This window comes from Notothenia coriiceps, unplaced genomic scaffold, assembly GCF_000735185.1.
Source record: "Notothenia coriiceps isolate Sejong01 unplaced genomic scaffold, NC01 NC01_scaffold00037246, whole genome shotgun sequence".
Lineage (NCBI taxonomy): Eukaryota > Metazoa > Chordata > Actinopteri > Perciformes > Nototheniidae > Notothenia > Notothenia coriiceps.
The window spans coordinates 5,277,642-5,292,064 of NW_011369947.1; the positions used below are offsets into that span (position 1 = coordinate 5,277,642).

At 41.1% G+C, this 14,423-nt stretch overlaps 1 protein-coding gene across 1 annotated transcript; it reads left to right on the forward strand.

Moving 5' to 3' along the window:
• The first annotated feature begins 208 nt into the window (after window positions 1-208).
• On the forward strand, window positions 209-13,153 carry LOC104965638 (sodium- and chloride-dependent betaine transporter-like). Its single transcript, XM_010794631.1, has 8 exons — window positions 209-243; window positions 1,520-1,647; window positions 3,184-3,296; window positions 3,374-3,511; window positions 4,126-4,228; window positions 11,492-11,592; window positions 12,051-12,197; window positions 12,324-13,153. The coding sequence occupies exons 2-8, from the start codon at window positions 1,602-1,604 to the stop codon at window positions 12,495-12,497; spliced, it is 822 nt and encodes a 273-aa protein (XP_010792933.1). The 5' UTR covers window positions 209-243; window positions 1,520-1,601; the 3' UTR covers window positions 12,498-13,153.
• Window positions 13,154-14,423: the final 1,270 nt, after the last annotated feature.

Consider the following 14,423-nt stretch of genomic DNA (forward strand, 5'->3'; position numbering starts at 1 on the left):
ATTTCCTAACCAGGGATTAATAAAGGTCAATTTTTATCTTGTTAGGAAAGTAGTTTTATGGTGAGCTATGTGTCAGGTTAATTCTTAACAATATCCCAGGTCCGTCTGAGTTGGTCCTCTTAAATCTCTTCCTCTGTAGGTGTGCTGGATGCAGGGACTCAGGATGTTCTTCCTCCTACGCCGGTTCTGTCAGGGAGTCTCACTCTACTGGGGAGCTACAACAAAATACAACAACAACTGCTCACAAGGTCCAGCGTGCCACACCACACACACAAGCACACAGCGCACGCACGCACGACCACGCACGCACACGCACACGCCAACACACACACAGCAGCATCCTCACTCTGACTGTTTTTTACATTGGAATGAAGGCCTTGTGGTTGTTTGGACACATTGAGGACACGTTACAACTTCATACTTCAGAAGTACAATTGTGCACAGGAACGACGATGTGAACTGTGTACTTCCATTTATGGATTTGAGCTCTAACCGTCTGGAAGCATATGGACATTGTCAAGTGTATTCTGCTTTCATATATTATATGTGTTAATCTTCATTTGTCTTAATTTAGATTGTTTACGATTTGTCAATTGTTCATTAAGTAAAAGCCTGAAACTATGCAGACTCCCTCTTTACGCAAAGACGGAAAAGGTTATAAAAGATGATGTGGTGAAGAGAAAACGGACGTTTTTTGGGGGGTTCTAGGACCGTTTTTGGAGCTTTATAGGACTGTTTATAAATTTTCCGGACCTTGACTTTGAACTTTGTATTTAATTTTCGTTGGATCTGGTATCCTTCATCTTCTTTGTAAAAACCCAATAAAGAACCGTTTTGTACTTTGTACATCTCGACCCAATTCCTGGTCTCTGAAGGTATCTGCTTAGTCTTAGAGTAAGGTAAGAACACCCTTCCTTGGAAAAGGCTGACAGCAGTTGATAATTTGAATTCCCAATGTCATGGGAAGTAGAAACCATGGATAAGATAAGCTGTAGTTTCTTGGTAACTGTGGTTGATTTGGCCTTGATTGATGCTGAAATATGACGTGTGCTTTGCTGCTATTGTTATATCACAGCTGTGATATTTGTGTTTGACTCTGGCTATGCTCAGTTTTTTGGATTATTAAAATTGGCATAATTAAGATTCAAAAGGGGGTTGGGATTCTGGGTCCTAATGCTGCCCTAAACCGGGGTCTCCTAACCGAGAAGGGGTTTCTCCTCCTCTTTGACAGTGCAGTTTTTTCTTCTTGGTATGCAGTGGTTTAAGTGCATTTACTCAAGTACTGTGCCTGAGTACAATTTGTAGGTACTTGTACTTGAGTGTTTCAATGTTATGCTAATTTATACTTTTACTTTACTACTTTTTTACTTTTTATTCGACTACATTATTTATTTTTTACAAATGTAGTTTTTGGGATTTATAATACGGAATGTAATCTGATATGGGCCATACTGGAAAATGAGTACTTTTACTTGAGTTACATTGTGATCTCAGTACTCCTCACACATCTGTTGTGTTGCAGGGACTGCTTGGCATTGTGTCTGCTGAACAGTGCCACCAGTATCTTTGCTGGTTTTGCTGTGTTCTCCGTCCTGGGCTACATGGCTTATGAGAAGGGCCTGTCCATAGAAGAGGTGGCAAGTAGCGGTGAGTTCATTCCTTCATTCTTTAGCAATTTCCTCCTAATATGACTTCATTCGCATCTGTTAGGAAAATATCACTCGACACCAGGTTGAGAATCAATAATCAGGTTCTAGTTTATTCTTGCAAGAAGGAGCAGAGTTAAATCACATACAAAGGATATGGGTTAAGTCACACACATGGGGTATGTTGCTCAACGGAGCAGCAAAAAACATCAGGCTTATATGTCCCAAAATACGGAGATAGATAACAACAAAGTCGTAAATCACAGCCGCGGGTGTCGGAATATCAGCCACGGGTGTCGGAAAGTCGGGTTATCTGCGATGGGTCATCTGCGATGGGTCATCTGCGACTTCCGGACTTCCAGAAGTTGTGAGATAATGTAGGAGACAACAAGTATGTGCCTGTCTCCTCATAAAGGTCAACAACCTGAAATGCCCTGCCTGCTCCTATCATAAAGAGGCAAGGTCGTACATAGTTCAGAGCCGCACATGATATCAGTGCATTAAAACAAACCCAAAGAGTGGAGAAAACAGTATTTCTCCAACAGCATCTCTGTATTGAATTATTTCAAAACTGCTTCTGCAATTATTTATTATTTCTAAATCAATTAATCTTCCAATTACTGTTTTTGACAACTTCAAAATTATTATTTGTTATTTCCAACCAGCATTGAAAACATACCAAATAACAGTGGTGTAACTAACTACAGTAACTGAAGTACTGTACAACTCAATTGTACTTTACTTGAGTATATCAACAGTTTTCTACTTTGCACTTCTACCCCACTACAGTTCAGAGGTAAATTGTGTACTTTTACTCCACTACATTACTTTAGTACCTTAGTTACTTTACAGATGTTGATTAATGATGTGAAATATAATCAAGTCTTAAATCAGACTTTAGTTCCACCTGGAGTAAATTCGCAAGCTACCCTGCAGTATACAAAGTCATTCAAACTAGCTGCACCTTTACCGGCTTTGATAACACTTTAATGATCAATCATTATAAAACATATCATGTTATTCTGAAATCGACCAATCTGCACAATGATACTTTTACTTTTGTATAAGTAGACTACTTTTACTTTTGTATAAGTATATATTGTTGCCAATAGTTTTGTATTACAAATGTTTGACATTGTGAATTATAAAACTTAAATTATCAGGGGTGAAAGTAGTTGCCCATTTACTTTCTCACATTATGGCTTCAGTGTTTGCAGTGACAACAACCACCAATGCCCACAAGATGGCATATAACGTCCAGACACAGTTCTGTTGAATGACCTCCTTCTTTTTAGGAAAGCAACACGCAATAAAACGGCATATATTAAACTGAAGCTATTATTAAATGTGTTAAAACATAAATTCTCCGGCCTGAGTTTTGGGACACCTCAAAGGGTCATTTGAAAAATGTTTATTTTTTGTCATTATTAGGCTATAACCTTTCATGACAGATTTAGGTTGGGAACGGCTATGTTAGAAGACTCTAAATCCCTAACACTCTGATGTGTTGATAGAATCCTTTATGTGCTTTCTCCAGGTCCTGGTCTGATCTTCATCGCTTATCCAAAGGCTCTGTCGTTGCTGCCTGGCTCGTCCTTCTGGGCTGTGCTCTTCTTCCTCATGATCCTCTTCCTGGGCCTGGACTCACAGGTATTGTATGTCATTTATCATACTGTATGCAGTGTTTCCTCACTATGAAATTAGCTAATGTGTTCCCCTCCTCACAGTTTGTGTGTGTGGAGAGCCTGGCCACAGGCCTCACAGACATGTTCCCAGGTCAGCTGAGGAGGCGCGGCCACAGGGAGATCCTGGTCCTGGTCATCGCTGTCGTCTGCTTCCTGCTGGGGCTGCCATGCCTTACTGAGGTGAGGACATGCTTCATGAAATAAGGACATAGAGGATACTAATGATCTAATAACAGCATAGACATAGATTAGCACTCGCAGTACTGTGTGACCTTTATTTGTATGTTCAAGGGACGCTTTTTTTCTTAATCTGGATGATAGTTGTCCATATCTTTGTGTCTATGTGACTATAGCTACTGTATAACTATTTTTTTTAATTGGTCCAGTATTAGCTAGAGAGACAGCTATTGGATAGATATGTCATGACATTTGCTTCTGAATTATTCATAAAAAGACTTGTTATAACGTTCACTATCCCTTCATTTTTCCTTAAGCACTGATATAAGGTGATTCTTTTTAAATGTCCATGACCAACAACCTTTACATTTGCGATTACATTTGGTGCTAATTGGATAATTTCTTGGCTGTAAGTAAGTACTGATTCGATTTTGGTGGTCAAACGTCACTTTGAAGGACACATGTTTAGCCATTACCCAATAATTCATATGCTGATTTTAAAAAATGCATTATAAACACTAAGATAAAATGACGACACTCTGTGTAAACTGCAATGTGACAGGTGGTCGGAGGCAGACTACTCTCAGGCAGTAATTATATTCATGCTCATGTTTCAGGGAGGGATGTTCGTCTTCCAGCTGATTGACACCTACGGCCCCAGTGGAATCAGTCTCCTCTTTATTGCCTGCTTTGAGTGCATTGTCATTTCCTGGGTGTATGGTAAGTCATGCCATTGGCCATCACTGCACGTTGCTTTGTATCATGCACTGGTATGCAGCATTGAATTACTGCTGCAATGTTTAAAATCATTTCTGAAGAACTAGATATCTGATGAATTTAGCTTTTGGGTACCTTCATTACATTTCTTGAGCTCATGCGATTCTGACAGCAGCATTTGTTTCATCTGTGTAATTAACTGACTGTATCTGTAAAATCTTATCTGTAAGAAACCAGCTTTTGATATCCACGGTATAGTTTGTAATCTAAATTATATTTAAAAGAGATCTACCGACAAAAGAAAACAGGACATTTTTATGAGATTGAAAAGATGAATGGATCCTGTGTTCATTTTTGTTCTTGAATATTTGGAATAAGGTTCCCATAATCGTATTCCCCCCCATTGCTTTGCATATGCACCACATTATGCTGCAGATACACTCCTCTTAGGCTATTGGTGCATAGTTTCTGAGAATCTGTAACAATATCCACCAGCTGCTAAGCACACAGATTCATATTTAAATCTTTCCCCATCATTGCGTAGCGTAGGTTTTCTTCCTTAAGTATTGAATTAAATGTGGGCACAAGACAGAAGAGTATTTTATATATTTATCTGTCAAAAAATAAGAAATTTACATTTAAATAAACAGATGGAGGGATAGCCCGTTGACATAGCTACGGAAGGTACAAACACAAATCAAATAATACATCAATTTGCAAAGTAAAATGTCTGTATTTGGATCAAAATCAGAATCAATGTATCACAAAACAAACAAATCACAACACAGCCCCATTACCAAAAAACGTAAACCCAAAAAGAGGCGATTTAAATAACAAACGTAAATTAATTACTTGAATCAAAGAGGAATCATCTATCTAAAACCATGATGATCGAGTGTAAATTATTTTGTGTGAGAAACTTGTATTGTCCTTTAGGCGTGGCCATGCTCCTGAACCTATGTTAACAAGTTAACTTCATTTCACTAGCAGGAACCACGCCAAAACAGTGTGATGTTTGTAGGTTTATTGCAGAAGTAAAAAATGAATGATATGAGGGGGGTGAAGGGATGTTCTGTTCTGGGAGGATGTGCTGTGGTCCGTGCAGTGGGAGACTCAGAGTGGGGGTTCATGTAAACATTTATAAATAAAGCACATACTTTTAAAAGATTTAAAATTGTCAAAACTTTTGGTGATGAAGTCGTCATAGAAGAAGGAGATGCCGTTCCACGAGGACAAGAAATCCTGCCAAAGATGCATTTCCATTTTGCATGCATCGTCGAGAACTAATCGATCGTGGATGGAGGGAACTGACGCCGCTCTGTTCAGCAGGTTGGACAAGAAGGGTTTTGCTTGAGGTATTATGCGGATGGCGTAATTTAGGTGGCCGAGGAGGGCTAACAGCTGCCGTTTCGTGCATCTGTCTGCCTGTAAGTAGTTTGACAAGAGGAGAGTGATGCGCTGTACTTTCTCTGAGGATAGAGAAGCCTGGAAAGACATTGAGTCCAGGGTGATGCCTAGAAACTCAATGGAGGTTTTAGGCCCTGAGGTTTTCTCTTCAGACAGAGGGATGCCAAGGTCTGAAAATGTTTGTATAAGTGTGTTCAGCCCATGGCGGGGGGGTGAAGATGGTGGAGTGAAGATGAGAAAGTCGTCAAGAAGATGGAGCACGTACTGTAGGGGAGTCTGTGATTGTTTGTCAAGATCCAGCACAGAGGGGGGAATCAAAGATGTTGGGACTGCTTCTGCAGCCGAATGTGAGGCGTACTGAGAAGTAATAAGCTCCCTTCTAGTACACTCGTACAAACGCCAGAAGTCTGGGTGGATAGGCAAGATTTTGAATGCACTGGTGATGTCTGCTTTAGAAAGCCATGCTCCGCGGCCTGCTGAGCGGATGAGGGTGATGGCATGGTCGATGTGTGCGTATTGTATCGAAAAGTCTGGGCTTGGGTTGACGCTGTTAATTCTCGGGATGGCTGAGCCGTGTGGAGAAGACAAGTCTATTATGAGCCTCTTTTTCCCGGAAATGCGGAACACTGGAAAGGGGGGATTATCGAATCGGCCTATCGTGAATCCTTCTTTGACTTGTTTGGCCAGTAAGGTGTTCTGTTAAAGCGGATTGGTTGTGGCAGTTGTGAGATGTGTCAAGCAGTATCTCTATGTCGGTTAGAAACCGTGGGTGAAGCCATTGGTGAGAAAGTCAAAAACTGTCTATCTGGATGATTTTGTAAGGCGGTAGCTAGTTCGTTTACATCAGGGGTGGGGAACCTCCGGCCCCCGGGCCGTATACGGCCCGCGAGACCATTTGGCACGGCCCTCGAGGTGATTTATAAACACACGCAAAAAAGAAAAAAATGAAAGAAATCTAGACCGCAAAAAAATGAAACAAGCGAGTGCCTGTTTTTCCTGGCCAAAGTCAGGGTCCTTGAACACAACACGGGCCTAACGTGTCATCACGTGGTAATTATGTCTCGTCTGACAGAGGTGTTGTGCTGACGGAGAGCACCAGAACACCGCTCCGGCACTTCCAAAAATGGCAGTAGCCTACCCATAAGGAGCCGTACACATGCCGCAGTTGTTGCGTGGCTGTGTCTTTAGTTGAAAGCCCAGTGGCGATCTGTTCATCTGTCATACTGATCATACAGTCAATAACTTAGTTGTTATTAGCATCTGGTTAGTTAGCTATGCTAACGAATATAAGAAGCTTTTTCTACAACCACTGAGGTAAAGGCACACCTTTATATAATCATTATAGTTATTATAAAAAAATAAGATAATAAAGTAAACTGGTATAAAATACTATATGACAGTAAAATAAAGTTGTTATTAATAAACAAGAATACAGTTTGAAAGGGGAGTGATTTGTAAAATATCCATAAAGAAAAATAAATCTGCTTACAGTTCTGTTTCATATGGGTGTTGAGAGATGTAGTCATAGATCTCCTAATGTTGCTCTCAAAGTGCACCAGATTGATGCATTTAACTTCAACATTTAAAAAAAATCTTTCCGGGGGAGCATGCCCCCCGGACCCCCGTAGAGGAGGTTAGGTCCTCCCCCACTTAAATCATGTCCACATGGATAGGAAACTAAATACATTTGCTCACATCTTGTGTCCATATCTTTCTGTTTTGGTATATCTGGATTAAGAGGTTGTTTTTTCTTTGCACAGCATGAAAGAAAGGCCAAATGAATGTGCTGTGATTTTAGTTTTTTTTAAGCAGAGGTCAATAATTTGTACGGCCCTCGGAGGATGTTGAAAAAATTGAAATGGCCCTTGAGAAGGAAAAGGTTCCCCACCCCTGGTTTAGAGTATGCAATACAGATGCTCTGAGAGATGAGATGTACAGCATTATGAGAACAGAGGAACTCCACCCACGTGTTGTAATTTAGCCAGTAATGAAGGTGTGGGAGGCAGAGAGAGCTCAGAGGATTTATCCAAAATGATGAGTAATTTCAGCAGGATAGATAACCATTGAAAACGTCATTAAATATTCTAAATGTCTATACTGTATTTAAAGAATAGGATTAGCAGAAAGCCACTCGATGTTGTTTCAGTCCAGTAGATGGCGTACTTTTGGTTTAAGAAAATACCCACAAACAAACGCTACGTTTTTCTGAGTTTGTTCATTTGACAGTGTCTCCATAAATGAGTTGCTAAATAGGCCAAGAAATGACAAAGAAACCATTGAAGTTGTTTCTTTGTGTTATATCAATTGGGTTTTGCTGAAAAAACTGAAATACAAGAGAACAAGAACACAGCTCTCCTTCCTGTGAGGTTCTAAGGAACATTGTGACTAAATCCGGCTGACCCCTCCCACCCTGGACACAAACTGTTCACCCCCCCCCTCTGGCAGAGGCTCCATCAGGACCAAAACCTCTCGCCACCTGAACAGTTTCTTCCCCTCCGCTACCGGTCTCTTAAAAAAGGCCCGGCCCCCCCACTGACACTTTACCTAAGCCACAACGCAGACTTTATACGCATTACATTAATGCACACAATGTTTAAATATTGCTTACTGCACATATTTTATATTCTATAATTTATTGCATTCTATTTGTATGTAAATTACTGCTTATTTTATTGCTATCTTACTGTATTTGTATTACAGTGTTCTTAATATAGTTCGCTATCTGTGTACTGTACTTTTAAAAATCTTTGTTTTTATTTTTATGTATGCACCAATACATCAAGTCAAATTCCTCGTACGTGTGAACCTACCTGGCAATAAACCCGATTCTGATTCTGAATCTGAATCTGATTCTAAACGTAAACCGTTTTAATTGTGACCCTCTCAGCCTTATTGTAAACCCATGAATGTAATTAAAGTGAAATACAAAGGCTAAGCTGCCAATATAAATGGTTCAAGTTATGGGCTTAAACTCTTGAATATGTCCTTAATGTTTATATACTTTTTTACCTTCTCCAAAAAGGTCATTTGTGAGGCATTCATATAGCGTCGCATATGAGTTCCGTAATGGAAAAGATATCCTGTGAACACAACCTCAAGTCAGAACAACTATTTGAAAAATCAGCGTGTTGTTAGGACATTGATCAACAAAATAGAACACATGTTCCCACAAAATAAAACAAATGTAGCAGGTCGGGGGACAAAACTAAAGAAATATCCATTAAAGGAGTGGCTAACACCTGAGAGCTGGAGGAAGGTAATCAAGACCATAGGTCACACCTGAGAGCTGAGGAGGAGGAAGGAGATCTCACTCAACTGCAGACAGAGAACAGGAATGGAAGCTATTGAACCCAGTTGGATTCTTCTGGACTCTTTCTGAACCACCAGGCGGTTTTTTGAAGATCACTGAACCCCGGGGCTGGTGGGGTAAACACATTCACCTTCAACACCACAAATGAACTTAACTTGTTAACATAGGTTCAGGAGCATGGCCACGCCTAAAACCCCGTCTCTAACCACGGCCACCCCTATTTATATCCGGCCAAACTTCCGGCCACTGCTTGTCTCCATTCTTTCAAAGACAGACAGGGAGACCTCGATTGACGCTGCGCGTCGTCACGGTCAGGCGAAGATCTCTTCGACATCGGCTATCCGCCATCCACAGCTCAGCAGTCGGATCAAAGCCAAGCATCCGAACGGAGCCGCTCGGCAATCAGTGTCCCACACACCAGCCACCACTTCCAATCAAGCTCCCCCAACGAAATACCTCCAACTCCAGATAGGTCCCAGGCTTCGTCTATTCCGCCAGCGAGGGCAAACAATCGGGGCCACAAGAGGCACAGCCAGCTCCAATCTCCCCACCACCAGCAACCTGCCTCATTCGCAGCCCCCGGCCACTCGCCGCGGCGTACTCGAGACGCCTCTCGGACGGAGCCGCGTTCCGAAACAGAGCCCGAACTCAGGAAGTGGACGGTCATTCAACTCCAACGTTTCTCCTTGTGCAACCAGCTACACTCTAGCCACAGCAACACCACCTCAACACAACCAGCCTCCTCAGTTTATCGCCCTTCTCCCGTGTCCCCCGTCTTGCGCCAGCAGATTCTCCTCTGTAACTACGTACACTTAGATCAGCTACTCCAGCCATCAATCATCAACACTAGCCAGCCCAGGGAAGGTCTGAGGTCTAAGGACTTAACCCCTGCAGAGTTCGCCCTAGCTTTTTCCCTTTACCGCAACGTCATCTGCTCAGTCTATCCCACACGCAGAACCGAGTTAGACGAGTACCTCTTCATAGAGCTCGACATGGCCTTACTCAGGTTTCAACACCTACTGTACCACGTCCACTTCGCTAGCCAAGCCGCCGGCCACATTAAACAGTTTAACTAGGGAACATACTGGGAAGCTCTGGACTCTGAGCTTTACTTCCGCATCTTCGCAGCACGCGCATCCCTTTATTGCCAATTATGCGGAGCCCCTTCCCACCCGGCCTCAGCATGCTCAGTCAGCACCCCACCTCCTGAACCACCCCGCTCACTCCCTTTTCCATCAAGAGGCAACGCCTCAGCCTTCAACCGCCTATCACCCGCCGCACCCCCACCTCCCATCATCCCTAGGCCCGCAAACAAACGTTCATCAGCAAACGCCCCCGTTTCAAAGGGCGTCGACAGACCCGGAAGGCCAATCCTCTACCAGGGAGGCAGGATGGTGTGTAACAACTTCAATGACCTAGGCTGCTCTCTCTCTAGCTGCCGCCTAATGCACATCTACTCTTTCTGCGGCGGCCCTCACACCAGGAGCACCTGCCACCACAACCCAACCACACCAGCAGATTGACTAGCACGGCACCTCAGCACACCCGTCAATGTAAACAAAACAATAAATTTATTTCTGCCACAAACCAATGCAGAGTGATATATTCTTTCTGCAACGACTTCCTCATCCCTACGTTGAGTTGTTTAGCCATTAATTTTACTCTTCTGAGTGAGTCTGTGTTATGAAAATGTAAATGAGTACTCTCTCCTTCACTGTGTACGTGAACGTAGTTTCAGGGGTGGATTATTGTGTCATTTTTCGAGCTGTGTCTGCTTTCCCGCATCATTTTGACAAATGAATCTGCTGTTCTGCATTCCCACAAATCAATCTCTGGATGTTGTTACATGCACCGCTCCTGTTTCTGTAGTTTTCTCTTCTGCTTGTATGTACTACTAGTAATCAAAGACAAATACAATTCCAAAAACACATATGGATTTAAAACATAAACAAATGTATGCCCAGCTGTAAATAGCAATGTCTACTATGGATACCTGGATGCATGTGTTTCTGCAATGCTATATACACCCGGCTGTAAATAGCCAATAAGTGGTTACATAAACCCGGGTGCAAATAGCATTTGATCACTATAGTCACAAGGGTGTAAATAGCATCTGCGTTATAATAATTGTTGATGTATTACTATCAAGGTGGTCCTTTCATGTTGTCATTTCTCAAGGTGGAGTTCATTTCAACTACTTTCTATAATATTGGGTAGTTTAGTCTATCAGAATGCAATACATTTAATGAACTGACTTAAAGTTTTGTATGCAAGATCTCCATCTGCAAAGTAACTATCAAGTACAATAATTTGAATATAAAGTTATTGTAGTGGAGTAGAGTGGTTACGTTGCATTAAATGGAAATATTTCTTTAAAAAAATCGTACAATACTAGTCAATCAAGTATGGACGGGTTTAGGGAAAGATGCCTCAGGATTTCACAAAGATGAAGCCATTTCTCTGGGTTTATTATTTATTGACCCGATGTGTTTTTGTTTCAAATAGGAAACCAGTTTGATCCTTTTGGTTGGCTTACATTTTCTGTCCAGGTGCGGACCGTTTCTATGACAACATTGAGGACATGATCGGATACAAACCATTCCCCTTGCTGAAGTACTGCTGGATGTTCATCACGCCGCTCATCTGTTGGGTGAGATACTCACACTTGTCTCCTATACTTCATTCATCTACTTTAATGTGTATTTCCTGTCATGTTTGCATATGTACTCATTGTTTTGTACCTGATATTACTTCTGAAAACAGATCTTTGCCTTTCCTCTTCCTCTCTCTCCTTGCTTTCTATCTTTGCTGAGTGTTTAACGTATTTAATTTAATTAACACACCTCACAGAATGATCAGTAAAATATCTTTGTACAGCCCTCGTAGTTATTCTTATTGATCATTCAAACAGTGTTCTTGTATGTTTAGGCTAAATAAATCACAAAAACACATTAAATTTGATGCAAAGAATGTGCTTCCTGAAATTACAAATAGCTTTCTTTCCACTTCTTTCTATTGGTCAGAATTCTTTCTTTTATTGCACTGCAAAACACACTGCAACAATTGATTTACAATTCAGCATTAACTTGATCTCTTCTTCTCCCCTAGGCCACAATGATGTATGACTTGAGTATAAAAAAAGAAGTCTTCGTGTATCGTTATAAAATCGGTTCACATTGGGGCATATTGGGCACGATACTTGTCTTAACTCCATTGATAAGCATCCCAGCATTCATTTTGATCTCACAGTGGAAGGTGAGTGACAGTAGTTGTTGGCCGATTTCAGTAATAATGTATTATCTTTTAATCTCAGATCTTAACTTTGATTCTGTGGTGAGAGCTTGACTGTATATTAATTGCATTGTCCTTGCTGTAAATCAGAATCCCAATACCATGACTACTCCATCCAGTGATCTGCGTCAGGCTCGGCCAGACAAGCCCATTCTCACGCTTTGTAAAAAAGCTATCTTCAAGGCACAGCCACCACCAAACAGGCCTGTGGAGGAGAACAAGGAGAACAGAGAGAAGAGGGAGATGGAGGAACCCATGGTTTGATGGTCATTGATAAACAGACCTGTAGCTGATGACTGTGCATAGATCATCAGTTCTGATTGGCTCACTTAATTCTTACAGATGATTTTACATTACATTACATAACATTTAGTTGACGCTTTTATCCAAAGCATCTTACAATGGGTGCACAAACCAAAAATAATCAAACTCCAAACAACAACAAAAAGTGCAAATATATTCACTTCAAGCAAGATCATACCATAGTAAGTGCTGGTGCATCAAGGCCTACATTAACTCAACAAGTGCTTTCTTTTTTTCAGCAATAACTTAATTGCCAAGGTACAGTCCAAACAGATGCGTTTTCAGTTTGCGTCAGAAGATATGCAGAGTTTCTTCAGTCCGGAGCTCATTCCACCATCTAGGAGCCAGGGTAGCAAACAGGCATGTCTTTTGAGTAATTTTAAAGTCAAGAGGTAAATCATCTTACCTCATGGAGCTCTCTCTGGTTCAGACTTTGATGTGTAAAAATGATGTACTTCCCCTTTAAAAACATCCATCTTGGACATTTGAGTTTTAACCTGAAGTTTTATTTATGACTAAACTATTACATCCTACAGTTTTAATCTTAATAGAGTGGTGCAGGGATGACGTATTTACCCGGAAGTAAGCTGCACATGGGTTCCCTTCGACAAAAAAGCATTGGGATTTCTCCATAGGATTTTGGAAAATAGCTCGAAATAAGGTCTGTGGAAAACGAACATGTTTGATAAATGCACGTTTTGTTCAGCCGGATAATCTCCACATGTCTACCCTACTTTTGTAATTTTTTTAATCATAAATCGAATTGCCAGAAGCAAAATGATAACGTTATGCTATAAAGCAACTACAGACGAGTACAGCAGAGTTGCACGACTTCGACGTCACGCCAACTTAAGATCCATATTCAAAAATACAGATTAAAAATGGTACAAGTTGAAGCGTTTGTTTTAACAGTTTGCAGGAGGCAGGTACTTGCTTTCAAGCAGAACAGGGGCAAACAAACTGCCCTCATGGCTAATGGCAATTAGCTATATCCCATACTTTTGATATAGATCTGTTCCAAAATCTGAAAATCGGGGTGTAACCTTCACTACCGAACACATATTATCTTCAATTAAGTAAACCTTTTCTGGGTTTTATGCAAAGTATTAGGTTTTTATGTGTGTAAACCTCTTCAGAGACGTGTATGCTAGCCATGTACATGCTAGCATTCTTTAGTTATGCTCAATTTTAGCTAGAATCGTCACTACCGAAACAGTCACTACCGAAACATACAGTATGGTTAGGTTTCGGTAATTGACATGATCGTTTCGGTAGTGACTAAATGGAATGGTAAGCAGGTAAATCCCATCATTTTGAATTAAATGTGTTTTATAATCTGAAAAGCAGTGTGTTACTTTAAAGGTCTCTTTTTATACTATTGTTAGGCATATATTATAGGTCTCAGATATATAAAAATCATGTCATTGAAGTAGGGGTGTAACGGTATACGTATTCTTACCAAAATTATTCGGTATGGGCCCTTCGGTTCGGTACATGTGTGTACTGTTGGAGATTTGGAGGATGTTTAAAACCAACCTCGTCTCCGCGTGTCATTTGATAAGCTGGGTAAATTCGTAAAAAGGAAGGGATTAAGAAACACCAGAATACAAGTTAAACAATAATCTGCTTTAATGGTAAAACATACAAATACATCACCCAATCTCCTAATCACGAAGCACTCTGCAGAGTACTCCGGGCTCAGGTTCTAACCCCGTGTGAGACATGTCTCAGGAACGGCAAGTCAAAAACCAACGGACAAGTCAAATCAAGCAATCTGATTGGTTCTTAGCCGTGATATACTGAGCGTATACCACGGGTAGAATTGTAAGTTACTTTTCACAACAAGTCAGTATCCCTCCGCGTCTGAGAAAAACAGTATACCGTTGG

Coding starts and splice junctions, on each gene's coding strand:
- LOC104965638 (XM_010794631.1), top strand. CDS start 1,602: ATGGCTTATGAGAAGGGCCTGTCCATAGAAGAGGTGGCAAGTAGCG. Junction 1,648..3,183: donor AGAAGAGGTGGCAAGTAGCG/GTGAGTTCATTC, acceptor TGCTTTCTCCAG/GTCCTGGTCTGATCTTCATC. Junction 12,198..12,323: donor TTTTGATCTCACAGTGGAAG/GTGAGTGACAGT, acceptor GCTGTAAATCAG/AATCCCAATACCATGACTAC.